Here is an 18,766-nt window from a genome sequence, read left to right as displayed (position 1 = left end):
GGATAACTGTTACGGTGTCTCCAAAGGAACAAACTTCTTTAGTGGCGTTTTATTCACTGAACGCGAGAATGTAAAGAAACGAGCGGTGCCGCTTGGAAAAGTGGTAAACATACATTTTAAGTGTTTATGAGCGTGTGTATTGTGACCATTTTAATTTAATTTCATTAACTGGCATTCTGAGAGTCAATGTAACCGCAGGTAATATTCCTGCTGGTAAACTACCCGGTGGGGGGCGGGGGGATACCGGAAATAGTTCCGTTTTGCCTTCCAAATTAAAACTGAAAGTTATTTAAGATAAAAATCGACCACCTTTAAGAAAGGGTTTCACGGTTACATATAACAAATTCCTCTCTCGCCCCTGCGGGCGGTCTATAGTTCAAACTCGTGTCCTCTACCAGACGCCTGGGAGGTTGAGGGTCCTGCGCAGTATCTTGCTGTTCCTGGGACTATATACAATAAAATAGGACTATAATTAATCGCACATTTGTTTGTTGATGTTATGTGCATATGTTAAGAGGCTTAATTAAGCTTTTGCACATTTACTAAACTCTATTTTTAAGGCCCGGTGTTCTGACAAAACGTCCTACTTTGGCAAAACGTCCTACCGTAAGTAGTTTATGCACATTTCTGCTGTCACAGAGTCATTCCAGCACAAATGTAAGGAGGTATGACGGTTTGCCACTTAACCCTTGTATGGTGTTCGGGTCTGTGAGACCCGTGTTCAGTTTTTTTCAAAAGAAAAATTAAACAATTAATTATTTTTTCACGTGTAAATGTGTTGTGTCTTTCCACTCACTCCACTTGATTATAACTGATTTATTTATAACATTTTATATAAAAGAAAAACGAGAAGCACATTAATTCATAAATGTGATCTAACAAAGGTAAAGGGAAAAAATTAACCATGTTTGCTGTTCATATGTCTTGTAATTGGGATGAAGTAAACATCTGTTGAGTAATTTAACATAAAATTGTTTGATAGTGTTAATTTGGAAAGCCAAAACTCTAGCGGGTCCACCAGACCCATGAACACTGGCTGAGTAACAAAAATACGAACACCACACAAGGGTTAACTTTGCCCATCAGAGTATGCTTGTAGCTCATAATTATAAAGCCAGGACGTTTTGCCACTTCATTTTAGCCGTTAAAGTATGCTTGTAGGTCACATTCACAAAGGTAACATGGTTTGGTCCTGAGTAAAACTTTAGGACTATAATTGTTGTTGTTGTTAGTATTATAGAGATGACTGTCTGTCAGACATATACATTGTTATGTATTAAGTGCTGAGAATTATTGCATGTGGTATGAAAGATTTCCTACGTCTGACCTTGTAGCAGTATAGCTGGAACAGTCTGTTGTAGATCCTGTCTCGGGACAGATACAGGCTGTATATCCAACCTATCTCTGTGGCGCCTAGCCCTGTAGATGCTACAAATAATAATCTACTCAAAGTAGCAGATTGTTTGGACTTGATTGTTATTATTGTTGTTATTACTGCATCCCAGAAATGTGCTGCAAGACACCAATAGCACCATACCTGCCTAAGGAAAAAAAAGACAAGCTTTATGTCTTTTCCTAGCTTTAGAAACACGTTTTTAAACAACCAATTTATGTTTTGTAATTCATAAACATTTTTAGATTTTGTTTTGGCAGATTTAAACAGCTAAAGTCTGGGAAATTTGGGCCTGGTGTATTATTTGTTGTCACTATCAGAACTTTTAAAGCCAACAGCGTGTACAGAACATGTTAAAATTCAAAACTAGTAGCGCGAAAGGGCCACTTTTATGTTGAAAAACATCACCGGAAGTGTCTTTTTATCATCGAGTCTCACCTGACAGCGGTCCACCGCGCCCAGTGGAAGGTGGAGGCTGACTGTGGAGCTGGGGCATCCTTGTTTTGTTAACCACCGACCCAACACCAGTGAGCAAAAAAAAAGCGAAGTCAAAGCCGTTTATGCTGAGCTTCTGAGCAGATATGGGATGCAGGTGGGGAGGGGTCGTTCGTCCATCGCTGAGTTAGCTGACTCCGGCTTTTATATTTCAACAATACGTGCAACACTATGGCTAAGCAGTACGATGTGCTCTTCCGACTCCTGCTTCTCGGAGATTCTGGGGTTGGGAAAACATGCTTGTTATGCAGATTCACGGACAACGAATTTCACCCATCTCACATCTCCACCATCGGTAAGACGCTGCACTGCCAGCAGGACTCGTTTGTTACCTGTTTTCTGCACTTCATGTTGATCAGCTTCCTGATTTATCCTAACCCTCTTTCATCGTTTTATATGTGTGTGTGTCCCTTTTTTGTGGCCAATAATTTTTTACCAATTAGATCCAATAAGGTTGAACGGGAAAGTGCTGCGTTATTACTTAACCATAGCAGTGAATTCATACAGCAGAAATAGAAAAGCGTGATTGGATTGTTTGGAGAAGCCCTGAGAGGGGAAGAGCCAACACTTGGCAGCCATGCAGATGAGTTCACCAACTACCAGCGCTTGGCACTGACTATGCAAACGAGTGCCATTCAAAAAAAATAACAAAAAAGATTTATTTATATATATATATATATATATATATATATATATATATATATATATATATATATATATATATATATATATGAATGAGAAGTGGACGTTTTGCATCAGCATCCTTGTTACCGGTTAAACTGGGGCCCTGGAGTCAGCAGGTGTACATTAATTGGCTGCAAGTGGTTTCTGATCAAAGTTCCTTCTCAACTCAATGCCTGGCACAAATTTAGTGACCCATTCTGTGAGGTCTTTAAATAAAATGTAAAATCTTGTAAAATGAGAGTTTGTCAAATGATTAAAACTGCAAACATCACTGACTAAATATCAGTTACACAATCCTGGTATGCACTAATCAGATGTTCTCTCTGTGACTGACAGGGCTGACATGTTCAGCTCCTTCTCTGTTTGCAGAACAAACTCGTAGATTTGCCACTTCCCCGTCGATGACTATTGACTCAGCAAAGCCGAGCCAGCCTTCATTCTCATAGCTAATATGGGCTGTGCGCTTCGTAGTTTGGATTCAGAGTCACGACAGGCGCATTACCATGTTTTCCTTTGAGGTGAGGGAAATAAGGATATACAGTAAGCAGTGGGTTTTACTCACATGCTGCTGCAGAGTCTGCAGGCTGTGCTCTCTGTGTGTGTTTAGTTAATAGAGAGATCTGCAATTTGCCAGAAATGAAGAAGGGAGCATACAAACATTGCCGTGGGTGAAGAAAAAGTCAGGAAATGCTCCTGCTGGTTGTGAGTGATAACTGACTCTTGTAGTGAAAAGACACACAGAACATGTTGTCGAGATAAGGTCGAGGCAATGAATCATGAATCCGGTGCTAAGCCATGTATTTACAGGCGGATATTACTTCACAAGATCCAATATAAAAAGGGAATATAAACACGACCGTGTCTCTATTTGTTTCTTCCTTTTTATTTTTGGACTCCTTTAGTAGTTAAATAAATGCCTTTGTATTAGTTTGAATAATGCTCCTGTAAATAATCCACACTCTATTAAGCTCAAATTCATTTAAAGGCTTGTCTTCCCTCATGTTTTTGCCAGCCAGATGTGATATATGCCCACATGCATACAGCTGCAAAGGCTGCAGTATGCTATTTTAAGTCCTAGACCTATAGCACTCCACAGGAAACTTCCACCCTGGAGAGAGTGATGCTTACAACCTATGCAGCAAGCCTTTCTCTTGTCTCCTACAAGGAAAATCCCAGCTGTTTGTGTATGTTGAAAATGATGACTATATCGATCTTTTTGTGCTTTTGTTAGACCATACCCAGTGTTCACAAGCACAGCTGGATGTGGTAAGAATCTGCCGTCTGGCAGGCAGTGAAATCCAGACTCATATGGGCCAGAAGAGCTGTTGGCAGCAGGTGGTGCCTATAAGCCACACTGAGAGGTCTTTCATGAAATAATTAAAAGTTAATTCTTCTGATAAACAGGGCCCACAAACTCCAAAGGGAAAGAGAGAGCAGGAGCTCAAGAGTGACCATCATCAGTGCTTTCCTTCAGCGGTTCAATGAATCATTTCCCAACCTTCACGCTGACAGAGGGATATAAATTCTCTCCCCTGTCCCCCTCATTGGTTATTCCATTATTTATCACACCCCTTTACGGTCCACTCATTCATTTTCCCGCTCCTAATTATCCCCAAAACTGCTGCTCCCATGGCTTCTCATTTTTTCCTTCATAAAACACTATAAAACCTTTGTCTCTCATTAAGCTGATGCTCCTGCTGTTACTCAGAATGCTACAATCACAACATGCAGACATTAACAGCTCCTAAACAGTGTGATAATGAATAGATATTTCTAAGTATGTGGATACCTGAAAACATATATATGAATTTTCATTGCTGTTGTTATACTGTAGACATTAATCTGCTGCAAGGCATTTGAAGACGGTGAATTTTCTCCCATATAGCCACAAGAGCATGAATTAAGGTTGTCAGCTGTGACTTGTGGGGGAAGGGTTTTTAAGTGTTTCCACACCTGAAATCCATCAAAACTAGCTGTTTTGATGGATTTCAACTAGCTGTTGTTGTTTAGCTGGCATTGTGTGGAGGATATTGTCATGTTGACATGTTGTTAAACTAACAGGCTTGGTTCAGACCAAAACTATAAAAACATAGCTGGGAAAACACGCCCACTGTTTCTAGAACTGCATTTTCCTGTGTTTTTACAGCATTTTGTTGTCACGTGACCTGTAAATGCTCTTTGGCATTTGATGACAGGTCAGTCCCTGCCATTTCTGCAGGAAGCAATTTTAAGTTATACATAAATATAAAACTGTCAAATTGCATTCATTTACTGTAAAGTACATGCAGACAGGTTTTCTAGCATTAAACAGTTATTTTTACACTGAAATTACTATAATTTAGATCAAGTTTCCTTCTATAAAAACATCGCAATACTGTGCTGTGTAAAATATTGGCTATACACTGTAATATTGTCAGCCTGTTATTTAATGTAATTTTAACGCCGATACTTTAATAACCATTGGAAGATTAATTTTGCATGCTGTAAATCTATATATACAATCACTTTATTGCAAAACCCAGTTCAACTGCTCGTTTACACAAATATCTATCTGCCAATCACAAGGAAGCAAATCAGTGCATTTAGGCATGTGGACACGATCAAGACAATGGACATGAATTCGAAACAGGGCATCAGTAAGAAGAAGAAAAGTGATTTAAGGACTTTGAACATTGCATGGTTGTTGGTGCCAGATGGGCTGGTCTGAGTATTTCAGAAACTATTGAAGTGCTGTGATTTTCATGCATAGCCATCTCTAAAGTTTACAGTCAGAGAACAGAGAAGAATTGCCAGGCTGCCTTGAGCTGATAGAAAGGAAAAGGTAACTGAAATAAGCACTCAGTGCAATCAATGTATGCAGAAAAGCATCTGTGAAAACACGTTGAGCCTCACATGGGCTACAGCAACAGAAGAGGACACCAGGTGGCACTCATGTCAGCTAAGAAACTGAGCCTACCTCTCAGTGGACTCACCAAAATTTGACAACAGATGACTGAAAAAAGGTTGCCTGACCTGATGAGTCTTGATTTCTGCTGTAACATTTGGATTATAGTGTCAGAATTTGGCATAAGCAACATGAAAGCATGATTGATCCTGCCTTGAGTAAACAGTTCAGACTGGTGGTGGTGGTGTAATGGTGTGGGGGATATTTTCTCGGCACCATTTTTGAGCCCCTTAGCACCAACACAACAGCCTACCCGTGTACTGCTGCTGACCATCTCAATCCCTTTATGGCCGATTAGCCATCTTCTGTTTTTATTTCCAGCAAGACTGCATGTCACAAAGCTCAATCATCTTTCTGGAACATATCATTGAATATCCTGCACGTAGATGGCCTCCATGCTCATCAGATCTTAATCCAGTAAAGCACCTTTGGGATGTGATGGAACAGGAGATTTGATCATGATTGGACGTGCAGCTGACAAATCTGCGGGTACTATGTGACGCTATCATGTCGGTGTGGTCCAAAATCTCTAAGGAATGTTTCCAGCAACTTGTTAAGTTTGTATCATGCAGAATTAAAGCACTTCTGAAGGCAAAATACTCACGCAGTGCAGACCGTCATGTGTGACTTACAAATCTTCTGCCAGAAATCTACTTTATAACTTGTGACATAGTCAGGAACCTCTTTTAAGCTTATGGCGTAACCTTCCACGTAACCTGATGTGCACCTTGTGAGAAGTGTAACTATACGTCCGGTCAAAGCAACCTGCAATGACTTGAATGGCGTAGACGTTTGCAGCGTAGGATTAAAAATTCCCACAGAAGACTAAATCAAGCTTTAATCCGTGTCCACATTTGCGTCTCCTGAGTTAAGTTTGTTGTCTTTCTTGCACTGAGACAAGATCCCTTTTTTCATTAGTATTCACCGTTGCCATGTTACACTGGAAACCACTTAACACATCCACAGCAATCAAAATCTAAGCACTAGGTACGAAATAACACCACATTACTTTTAAATATGAACTTAATATTTACACTTCCTTAATTAGCCATGTCTGGCCTGGGTCCAGTTTATTTTTTAAATTTCTGTATGTTATGCACTAATTGAAGTAGTGGGTCATCTCTAATATGCTTTTAAATCATTAGACTCCACAGAAACTTGCCTTTATTATTATTTTCTATTAGATTTAACACAAGCATTTGAAGTATTCACAAAATAAAGCACCTTACTTACCTTAAAAAATTCCTATATCTTTTACAATACTTTCTTCCAGCATATTTAGATTCATTGCCTTCTGAAAGAGGTGTTCGATAGGCAGTTAGTGTGAGTCACTTGGTCTCTTTACCATGAAATAAAATCAGTGCTATAGTCATTAAAACTGCCACTGCTTGTATGAAACGAGAAACTATGACTTAGCTTTCTAGTTTCAGCTGACTAAAAATGGAAAGATTGAATATTAAGAGTCAAACAAGGCCACGGTAATTGGAGCAAGAGTTCTGATCGCACCTGAATGAGTAATACTTCCTCTCTTGTTGAGGTATTTCATTTTATTTTCACAGATAGCTGTGTTCGGGGGCTGGAGCGTGCACACTTGTCTGACAAAGAGCAGCTGCAGAGATGATTTAGTAATGGTATTCAGTCACACTGCTGAGTTTAATCTTCCTCACTGTTACCTTGCCAGTCTTGTCACTGGCCTCATTGGACCTCCTGGCTGTCAAAACACCAATAAAATATCAGCCCTGTGCTGCTTTATATCATAGCTCAATAAGCAGCTGTCCACATTGTACTTATCCCGGTGGTGTTATGGTTATACACGTAGCTCGCTGCTGCTCGATAAGCTCAGTGCTCTAAAGGGTCAGAAATGGATTACGGCCAGCACAGATGGCTATCCTATTGTAGGAGGTTATCAGGGAAACAGAGGTGTTGTCATAGACTTGGCTTTTCTGCGCCTGTCCATAGCACAGATAGCGTAATCTTACGAGTATATTATGTCAGCTGAGGTGGCTATAGTTGAGGTTGTATTTGTCAGGAAGTTTCAGATGGCTGGCGACTTTACTGCATGTTTCTCTTACTGCAGTTCCTGTCACGTCTCTAATGTGTCTTTCTTAAAAAAGACAGGAAAAAGATATAAATACACACAGTATACAGCGTTTTGTCTTGAGTCAACCCTCATTTCTACTACTATAGGCGTCTTTTAGTTTGCTAGGCTTCTTGAAGGACATTCAAAGCTCTAATTTGGATTTTGTTCTGATCACTGTCAAGATGATTCCACACTGCTTCAGTAACTTTGAGGTCCAGGCTCTGGGAAGGCCAATCCATGACTGATAGTGTTACTATCTACGTGTGCTTGCATTTGAAGTATTTGGGAATATTGTGATGCTGAAAAATTGACCTGTTGTTTCATTTTTCTATATGGTATTACAAAATCCGGTGGTACTTTGTGTTCATAAATTAATCAGTTTTGAAAAGATTCCCAACACCGCTGGCTAAAATTCAGCCCCAAACCACGACAGAGCCTGCACTCTGTTTTACAGATGTACAACTGGAGAGATTCAGTGATATTCCTCTCTGCTGACCTCCTGCATACACATCGACAATGATTTCCTTCTTTCTGAATGACTTTCAGATGCTGTTCATTTGCTGTAGATTAGTTTTGTTTTTGTTTTTTAGGCCTTTTTTTTTCTCCAGTTATCCAGTTCCCCAAAGATACCATTTAGAATTGGTTCTTTCCTAAATTAGGTGCACAAGAATTTGTATCTAACATTTAATCATAGAGTATAAACTTTTTGACCAATTGACCCTGAACGTTTCATACTGAGAGTCATTTTCAATGGTTACTCGGACACAAAAAGATTCACAGTGCACAGCCAAGATTGACGCACCAAAACCAGAAGAAGGTCCCCTTTTTCTATCACCATTACAACTTCCTCCTTCATCCACAATGTGGCTCAGCTGCAGACAGTTCAGCGAGAAGTGGCTCAGATCACACGGCTGAGCTGCCACCCTCAAGCACAGATTAGGTACAGGCTACAGAAGTTTGTGAGATTACTACTTTTGCAACTCTAAATATTTCTTCTGTCAAACTTTCAGTCTTAACTCTCAACCACTGCTGACTGAAGTAAGCTCCATGAATTGAATATGTTTTACACAACTCTTTCTGGAGGCTTTGCAGAAGTTTTTCATACATGCACTCATACACCTCAAGATCCTTAAACAGATTTCATTTTAATTAAATCTTTCTAAAATAATTTTTTAAGACATGTGACATTTTAGTACTGATAAAAAAGGTTTTAAGTGGAGATTCCTTAAACTCATCAGCATTTGCCTTCAGCATTTCTATACTTATTTGTTTCCTTCTTCTTTGAAGCAGCTGACATCTATTAGTAAGGTACATTTCTGCCATCTACTTGGCTTGAGTGTAGTTAGAAGACCCTTTGTTATAAAATCACTCCAAGGGTTCAGTATTAATCATCCAAAGTTTTTGTTATACTGTGTTAAAGCAACATTTTTCCTGGATAACCTTCTTTTCAACCCATTAAAGCAGACTGTGTCATCCTGCAACTGTCAAATACAACAGGTGCCAAGGAATGTAAAAGCTACTTCACTAACTATAAACTAGCATAAACCCCTTTCCTATGAATAGACACATTACAAATGCTAACTTAATGACGTGTCTTTTTCTTCTCTGGTCCTCAGTCACATGTTGGCTGCATAACTTGGTATTCAGTCCTAAAACACTTTGACAACCTTTTCTCTTGGACCTTTTCTAAAATTCTGTAGAATTTTTCCTCCGGCTCAGATATTTTAGCCATGTTAAAAAGACATGTTCCACTGGTTTTCTCCCTTGACATCCCTCAAACCCCGTGTTTTGCTCTCACATCCTCGCTCTTGCTTTTATTCCCTCATGTGCTATTATCAGCCTTAAATTTAAAAAAAGTTTTGCCACCTTTTTTCCTCTATGTGTTCCTGGTACTGAAGAATCCCAATAAGATTGTGTTTCAATACAGATTAATGACAAGTTTATTATTGCCAAAGAAGGATTGCCCCTTGTCCTTGTGTTCCCCAAAGACAACAGCTGTTGACAGCTGTTGTCTGTCCTCTGCTAGTAATGCTAGTCATGCATGTCAGATCCATCCCCCAGTGACTGGGTGTCAGTGCCAGAGCATCCATCCGTCCATCCATCTGTTAGTGAGCCTGTCACCATTACCTACAGCACGCTGACATATTTTACTGCCTAATCCGTCTTGCACAGTCAAACATAGTCATCCCAGTAATTAGTCAAGTCAATTTTGGGTGTGTAGCCATTTGTTTTTACATGGCTCTCAAACTGCTGATTGTGAAATGCTGCCGTGTTCAATTAACTGCTGTCTCTCATACTGTGCACATTGTGCCTCTGAAGGGAAGAAGCAAAGCTGACAAGAAGCGTTTGTTTTTTTCAAGGTGTTCCTCAAGATTAATGTTTTTTTTTTTTTACAGAGCTACAAAAGCTGAGCGCAGGATTTAGTATGCAGTATTCATATCGCTAACTCAAATGTGTGCAAGTCACGGACACGATTCAGCTCTATTCTCTAGCATATATTCCCTCATGACAATAAAAAGCAATAACATTTCGAATAGTAACAGACTGTCAATCAAATGTACTAGTGTGTTTCCTTTTAAGGCTTTTTTAACCGATTGCAGATAGTTGCAACATTTATGGCTGTAACAGCAGTTACACATGCTTTTTTTTAAAAATTCTGTCTTTGAACAGCAGTATTCAGGGCGTTCTACATTTTTTCTAATGCAGACTGAAAAATGTGGGGAAAAGAAGCTCAGAAAACAGACATTTTTATGTTGAAGGCTGTCTTTGTTTCTACGTGCTTTGCAACTACAACTAAATTTGCCTCATTTCGCACAGTTGTTATAAAGTAATCAAAAGCAATATAAAAGATGAATGTCGCCACGGTGATGCCACGCATGGGTGTTGAATTCTGCATAGCGGAGGTTCAGTGTTACCATTTGGCCGCTGACAGGTTTTTCTTAGAGCTAAAAATGCCCACAGGCTGGGGTGCTAATGCTAGCAAGTTTGGTTAGCAAAGTGAACTGTATACATGCAATGAAAAGGCATAGATATGCAAAGCTGAAGTACGAACCTTTTTGGTGGTCTGCATCAATATTAATCTGATTATTCCATTAAATGCTCAAAAAGGCACAAACACATTGGAGAGCCAACTTCGTTTAGCGGAGATGAACTGAAAGTTAAGGTGACCACACTCGTAACTCCAGTGTGCAGAGAAATAAGTTATGAATAAAACAACTTTAAATTGTTATGAAGAGGGAAACTGTCCTAAGAGGCTCAAACAATTTTTCTACCAGGCTGTAAACACACTTTTTTCTGCTGTAAAGTTGGCCCTTTAACATGAAAGTCTATCGGGACTGGCTCATTTTTGAAGCCTCAAGTGGCCATTCTAGCAACTGCAGTTTTTGTTGGATTTTTCAGCTTCAGAGGTTCCTGCTTGTCCAATGCCAGCTTGATGGAAAAACCCCTTCTTCCTGTCAATAGGATAAGTTTTGTAAAATGGCTGGCAGGATGTCTGACTGGATGAAAAACCCACTGAAGTTGATTTTTTTTTTTTTTTTTTTTTTTTTAGCAGCTGAAAGAAGACAGTGTAGGCTGAAGCATGACTTGCTTTTCTCGAAATAGAACTTAGACTTTAATGATTTGTCAGTTTAGTTTTCTTGATTTTCCAGATTTGGTCAGATTCGTATTTGTAGACATTCACTGCTAAACTGCAGAGCCCATTAGGCTTTCTGTCTATATCCGCATTTTCTGCTCAAATCATTACAATTTCCATGAATGACTATCTGACTTGCTTAATACAATGCAGGAAGACAGCATCTTTTTTTAATGGTCTCCTCTCTTGTCTCAAGCCTCGGGCGCAGCAAGCTGCTGATTGTGATGCTGACCTTTCATTTAGTCTGAAATCTCTCTGGTCAAAGGCAAAGGTTGAGTATAACTTTTAAATGAGGCCCCTTATTGTCAAGCCAGTTCACTCTAGCCTCCAGCAACATTCACTGGACTCCTTCTTAGCCCAAGTATAATCTGAAAACAAGTTCGGCCAGCTGTAGTAGATATGCCAGCTTTTCCTTATGTCAGTGTCTTAGAAAATGAACCTCATAATAAAAAACACAAGCAGGACGTTTTCCATTTCTGTGAATCGATTGGACCCGGTAGCTCTTTCTGTGCGCGTGATGCTGGCTGTGGCACAGGGGTGTTGAGTATCAGGTTAATTGGGATGAACAGTTAATTGATTTCCCAGGGATTAGTGCGGTCTATAGAAGCCTGTGGGTGTGCTTTGTATTGACTTAACTGCATTAGTCTGCATTATAGATAGAGAAAGGAGATGAGGAAAACAATGACTGTAGTTGAATGTAAAATCTGATTGCTTTGTTTAGGAATTTTACTGTATCTTATCCAAACGTTAAAGACTTACTATAGCAGTTGTTTGTTATTATTGATGTTCAGGGGGGTTGGGGGTATTGCCATGCAAAACAGGACTCAGTTTACTGCAGTTTCTCTGAGATCCTGGCTTCAGGCTCTTCTTCTACAGTCTTATTACATATACACTACTGTCAAAAAGTCCTCATTTCCCATTATATATATTTCTCATTATATGTTTTTTTCTAAGGAGCCAGAATTTCTTATAATTTTTAAGGCTATATTGAACAAGAGTTTTCCAGAGTTTCTGAAGTTCTTTCAATGTTTATCTTTGGTGATTTGTTGCTTTGTCATTCATTTGAAGTCCACTCCTTGCACATCACTGTTGCAAAGTCTTTTAATTTGTTAACCACTTAAGACTTACCTATGAGTCTTTAGAGCATTAAAAAGGACACCTAACTCAAGGGAACCAGTGTTGTGTATACAAATAACAGCCAACTCAGCGAAGAACCAATTTTAAATTGTGTCTTTTTGCATTTTGGTCTTAGAAGCCTTTAACAAAAACTTAGCATTTTAAGCATTGCTTTCATTAATGCAAGGAAAAATTGTATGAAATAGTGTTTTTGCACAAAGAATGTGATTCACAAAGAACTATTAGTGAAAAACCTGGCATATGTCAACATGGTAAGATGTGGAAAGCAGTAAAAGCTTCATTTTTCTGTCCTGACAACGATTCCAAACATTTTATAAAACAAACCTAGTAAAAGCATGCATGTGTGGTAAATAAAAAATGCCACGGTGCACAAATATCAGTCATGGATTGGCCTCCCCAGAGCCCAGACCTCAATATTATTGAAGCAGTATGGGATCATCTTGACAGAGAACAGAACAAAAGGCAGCCAACATCCAAAGTAGAGCTTTAAAGTTTTGAATCTGCTTAAATACATTACAAGAAAGCTTGTCTGAGGCTTGAATAATTAAAATGCTCATACCAAATATTGACTTTCAAGCTCAACAGACTTGTGCAAAACCTAGTTTTTGCTTTATATACTGCATTTCCATGTATGTTTGTCCATGTCTCCATAAAATGCTGCACATTTACAAGCAAAGTATAAATGCCTAAAAACTAAAAACTCTCATATATGTTTAAAAATGGACAGTCCTCATGATAACAAATAAACTTGCCCCTGTCTGACTTTCTGTGAATAATATCACACTCAGCTGTCTGAAATAGATCAGAGATCACTGAAGCGTGAGTGACTGCTTACTTAACCCCTTCCCAGCTCTTTTCTTTCTTCCCATCCCTCCTGTTTGCTGTTATGTTGTGCTCAGTTATCATATAGCTCTTTTTTTTTCTTGTTCCACCTCCCCAACCCCTCCCCCACGCAGTCAATACAAAGGACTGAACTAAACGAGCACTCTGCTCACTGGATCATTAGCTCGACCTTCTCTCAGGCTGATTATACAGGGATGATGTGCCTCTCTTTGTGTTAATGTTTCCTATGATGTTGCAAAGCTGGAGCAGATAGTGGTAAACGTCCATCTGTCGGACAAGCTTGGTTAATTAATGTTGGTCGCTTACCGAAAGGAGAGTGTATACAATTCTGACAACAGTCAGAGCATTTAGGCTGTCTCTGGGAGAAATATCAAATAAAGCTACTTTGTGAATGTGATGCTGTGTTTCCTCATCGTATCTTCTCCCTTGCAGGGGTCGACTTTAAAATGAAGACACTACTAATAGATGGTATCAAAGTCCGCATACAGATATGGTAAGAAACTGGAAAGAGACAAAATCTTATTATAAGGTGTTGTATGTTGTTTGAAGGGTTAGCCATAGACTGCATGTGAAAAATTAAAAAAAGTATTATGTAAACCATAATGCCAGCTACTGATATGTGGACTACTGTTCTATAACCTCATGTCAGGCATTAAGGCCGCTGCCATCTCGGGGGGTTATTTGAGCACAAAGGGACCATATTTGGATTGAAGGGTGGAGATAACAAGCTTGGTTAGCAAGGTGTATTCATAAATTGCATAATTGCTAATTAGTGATAAAATAAAGTAAAATCAGCATAGTGCTTAACACGTTTGGCCTACACAAGTTCCCTTGTTTACAGTTAGCGGGAGAGACAAATCCTGATAGGGTTGTGTTGGGAACGTCATCTGTGTTTCTTAAAAATTAAACAGGAAAAGCTGAAAGAAACTTTAGTGCACAATAAGCCGTGCTATTTGTCAGATAATTATATCACAGGTCACCCAAAAGGCACAACCACAGATGAAAGAGTGATTTCAAACCACAGATATTTCTCGATTTGAAGACATAGTATGACCAAGATTTACAAAATATTTTTTTAATAGTTTCCCAGATCAAAAATGAATGATTGAGTCCAAAAACTGTAACACAGAAAACTATTTTCCCAGAGACTTCTATAGGATAAAATTTCTTTTTCCAACCTCAGCTATCTTCATCTGGCGGCCTTCAGATAGCATCCAGGTTTAAAGCCCACCTGTTTTGACTTCACCTAGAAGATAGCACGTACATTTTAGTCACGTATGTTTTACTATTTTTGTAGCACCAAACCTGGAGTTTGTGCCCTGTCATAACTCACAACTAGAGTGATGACATTTTCCCAAACTTAACCACTGATGCGTCACACTGACGTTGTAGAATTAAGTAGAAATCGAAATGCATGAGGGAATTTTCTTTTCATGCAAAAAATTGTTAAAATGCAGCTAAATCGCTCAACTTCTTTCTTTTTTTTTTAGAAAAGACTTTTATGAATTTAACCAGATCACAGATCAACTGCTGTTTTTTTTTTTTGTTTTTTTTTTGCATTTTATCTAGAGAGCCTATAACCCACATTTCACATACATCTGTCTACCTGAAGTCTTAACTTTGACATTGCAAAAGCTGCACAAGAGTCACTAAAAAAAGCTCTGCTGACCACAGTTTGCCCTTTTTTTTGTTATTGTCTGAAAAGCTGAAAAGGTATTTTAGGTGTCTGGTCGAGATTTTGCTAAGTGTCCTCTTTAGCCTCAACACTTCTAATTACCTGCCTCCTGCACTCCATGTCATTGTATTATATTAAAAAGGAATATTCATATATGTTTGTTTTGCAGGGACACTGCGGGCCAGGAAAGGTACCAGACCATCACTAAGCAGTACTACAGACGAGCGCAGGTAGCTTAAGTCTCCTACAGTTACTCTGCCATAAATTGATGCAATATTATTTCTGCACACACACAGTACAAATTTAAGTCTAATCTGTTTTAGATTGTTTGTTCCAGCTACAAGAATATCCCTTACAGCTGCTTATGTTACTTCTCTTAAAGGAATCATAGTGGAGCCGCTACCCTGAGGTTTTCACAACAAAAGGATTTTATCTGAGACTAGTGGTGTCGTAAATGTTCTTCCTTTCCTCAAAGGAGTGTGTAGCCCTTTCGCAGCAGTATGAAATTTGTTTTGGGCTGCTAAAGAGGTTAAACTGGCTGAAACCTAATTGTCTATTTACCAGAAACTGGTAATGAAATTGAAAGGAAAGTTTCTTTATCCTGTTTTGTGCTCTAAAACAGTTGAGTGGATTTCTCTTCCAGACTGTGGCTCACAACACAGAACACACTGCCAGTAGAGGCAGCCAGTTTTCCAAGTGCTAGTCTGATTTGTTTATGGGAATCATAGGAACGTGTTATGAAATGCTCCAAAAAGGGTTCAAGCAACATTTTGTAAACATGGATCTCAAAGGTGCTTGAAAAATATGCATGTTGTTGTTGTTTTAAAATCTTTGACCGTCTCTTTTCAGGGCATCTTCCTGGTATATGACATCACGAGTGAGCGATCGTTCCAGCACATCATGAAGTGGGCCAGCGACGTGGACGAGGTGAGTCAGTGTGATTTGGGATTTAAGAACTCAATAAATCAGGCACATTTTTCTTCAACGCTGTCGAAAGGCCCGAAGTAACAAATGGACCGAGTGTGCAGAGGCTCCAGCTTGACGAAGAACATATGGCTGGCATGGTGTGATAGAAACCAAACACACTGACCTGACAGCTATTCTGCGTTTACGGTGTTTCGTCTTCGTTTGTCATAAATATCGGAAAGAACACGGTTTTTCCACATGCGCTCACTTTTTCTTCATAAAGCTCTCTCGTCTTCCGCTCCCCTTTATCGTTTCCCAGGTGATCTTATGCTATTAATTTAGTCATTATGAATGTAATTTCCTCTATGGGTCTCTCCAAATATATCACCTATTGATGCTGGCACGCTTCCCACTTGCTTTTAATCTAGGTCTCATTTCCTGTACACTGTCGCGCTCTCTGCATTCTCCTGGCATTTGAAACATCTCTCTGCTGTCTTATCGCTTTGTTTTCTGCTCTTCTCCCTTGTCTGTAAACATCTCTTCGTGTCCACATCACAAACCCCTGCAGTACGCTCCTGACAAGGTCCAGAAGATCCTCGTAGGGAACAAGTCGGATGAAGTGGACAAGAGGCAGGTGGCCACTGAGCAAGGCATCAAGGTGGGTCACTCTGGCATCGATGGCTATGTGTACCTAGCAGAACTTGAGTTCGATTTTGTGGCTCTGCTTTGCTGTTTAGATACCTGGGATTATTCGGGAGAGAGGGACTAAAGAAGCATAACGTGCTCAGTTTTTTTCCATTTGCTCCCATTTTCACCGTAATCTGTCTTCCAGCTGGCCAAGGCTTATGGAATGGATTTCTTTGAGACAAGTGCCTTCACCAATCATAATATAACAGAGGTGAGGTTACACGGGGAGACACTTCTCTCAAGGCCATGCACAGAAATGCATGTACCTGTAATTGCATCACGGGGTGTCTCATCATGTCTATGTGTCTCCTCCAAAGACTTTTACACGACTGGCTGAGCAGGTGCTGGCAGCCAACAAAAAGGACCTGGATCTACTCCGGATGTCCGTTAACGACGAGCTCAATCTCACTGCTCTGGAGGAAGAGGAGGGACTCTGTGACAGTGCTGCTGGCGACCAACGCAAAGGCTGCTGGTGTTAGAGGAAAACCTTGAATCCTGACTGAACATATGTCACACATGCCACACACTTTGCACACTCCTGGAAAAATGTGTTTCCTTTTTCTTTTCTTTTTTTCTCACCAGAGGATGAGGCTTACGTGTCTGTAATTTTGATATCAGCTATGTTTCATCTTAGTATTTTAATTTAGTTTGGTGGGGCAGGGCCAAAAGTGCTAACAAGTCACTTGAGAGCAGTTTTAAGGGTCAAGCGAGAAATATTTTGCTGAACAAAGACTGTTTGCCTCCTTGTAGCTGAATGTTCACCATTTTCTGAACAGTTTAGCATGTCTTTGTAACCAAATGTGATCTCTATCCACTGCAAATTTGGCAATGGACACAAAACTTCTATAAGGGGTGAAAATGAAAATCTGATAATGTTTTCTTTATAAGTTACACAGATGTAGAGTACAGAGGAACTGGTTGAAATCCCCTTTTTTACCTTCAAATGCTTTAGATCCAGTACAAGAAATTACCACAAGAGGGTACTATATGCATTGCAAAAACAGCACTCGAGATGTCCAGCGGTCATTACATCCCTGTTTTTCCTCTTCTTCCGTTCGTTTTTGGTTTTATTTGCACTTGCAGTGGCTTCCTTCAACGGAGCAAAATGATTCTGAATATATGCATCCACTTTATTGCATTTTGTTTGCATTGTTTTCATACATATCATGACAACAGAGGAAGTGTTGCAGCTTGTAATATTATCTAAGTGGTCTGATTTACCAGTCTATGGCGAGGGAAACATCGAGAGCAAAATAATATAGTTTCCCTGTAGCAAACAGAAGGTATTTTTATTATTTTATAGAGTTTGTTTATAGAAGAAACTATAGTACAGGTGGATCGCTGACTGCATATTGCATTGTACATACCACGTTTTTAAAAGCAATGTAGATTGATAGACTCATGAGCAAGTGTACGTCATGAACTTCACTGTAGAAGGCTGTATAAAAAGTCCACATGGGTATTCTCGATGGTCTAAAATATTCCCTTTGTGAAGATAATAATGTATCGATCATTTTGTTCTTTTAATAGCTGTTTTGTACAGAGTTCAGTGGAGATGCCTTTTCTTTTGTTTGCTCACAGATTTAACAAAGGACGAATGAGGGTTCTGCATGCGTTTCACACTCCTTTCCTTTCTTTTCATTGTAACTTCAATGAAGTTAATATTCACCTAACCGTAATATAAGTGACGTATTTGACCAGAGTTGCCTGTTTGGAGAGTAGACACAGAAAGATGAACTTTGGCTACATTTTTTGCAACTTAGTATTACTAAATGCTACTCAAAACAATTGTTAACGTGTGCAACATGTGAAGCGGCGGTATGTCGTAGCGAATTATGTTCTGGACTACACTCTAGATACACAACTTATCTGTGTTGTTTTCAGGAACTTTATTTTTCTCTTTCTTTCAGACTACTTTAATTGCATTTGTGTAACTATATTACATGCAACATGTTAACCTTGAAGAAATGATGTCTGATGTTTATGAGTAAATACTTGCAGTTATATGACACTGTGCTCAGATGTCTTCTTGGTAATCACTAAATATGATTTGGAGATGCACTACATTGTACTATGCTAAATGTTCAGGTACTAAAGACAAGATTTTAATGGCAAAAACATAAAACCTTTGCTCATTTAACCCCTTTTTAATAATTATTATCAGAATCCCTGAAATGACACGTTTCCTGCTTTTTGTCTTTTAATGGCCATTATTACTCTTACCAGATGATGGTATTGCAGTGTGTCCAGTAACATAGAATTGCTGTATTGTAGGGCTGTGCGATATG

At 39.2% G+C, this 18,766-nt stretch overlaps 1 protein-coding gene across 1 annotated transcript; it reads left to right on the top strand.

Moving 5' to 3' along the window:
- Positions 1 to 1,816: 1,816 nt before the first annotated feature.
- rab15 (RAB15, member RAS oncogene family) lies at positions 1,817 to 18,477 on the top strand. Its single transcript, XM_080882877.1, has 7 exons — positions 1,817 to 2,183; positions 13,643 to 13,703; positions 15,055 to 15,115; positions 15,735 to 15,812; positions 16,360 to 16,449; positions 16,624 to 16,689; positions 16,796 to 18,477. Exons 1-7 carry the CDS (start codon positions 2,060 to 2,062, stop codon positions 16,955 to 16,957), a joined length of 642 nt encoding a protein of 213 aa, XP_080739003.1. The 5' UTR covers positions 1,817 to 2,059; the 3' UTR covers positions 16,958 to 18,477.
- Positions 18,478 to 18,766: the final 289 nt, after the last annotated feature.

The sequence above is a fragment of the Rhamphochromis sp. 'chilingali' genome (assembly GCF_963969265.1).
Source record: "Rhamphochromis sp. 'chilingali' genome assembly, chromosome: 5".
Taxonomy (NCBI): Eukaryota; Metazoa; Chordata; class Actinopteri; order Cichliformes; family Cichlidae; genus Rhamphochromis; species Rhamphochromis sp. 'chilingali'.
The sequence above is the reverse complement of the archived record's forward strand: the minus strand, read 5'-3'. Positions and strand labels throughout refer to the sequence as shown.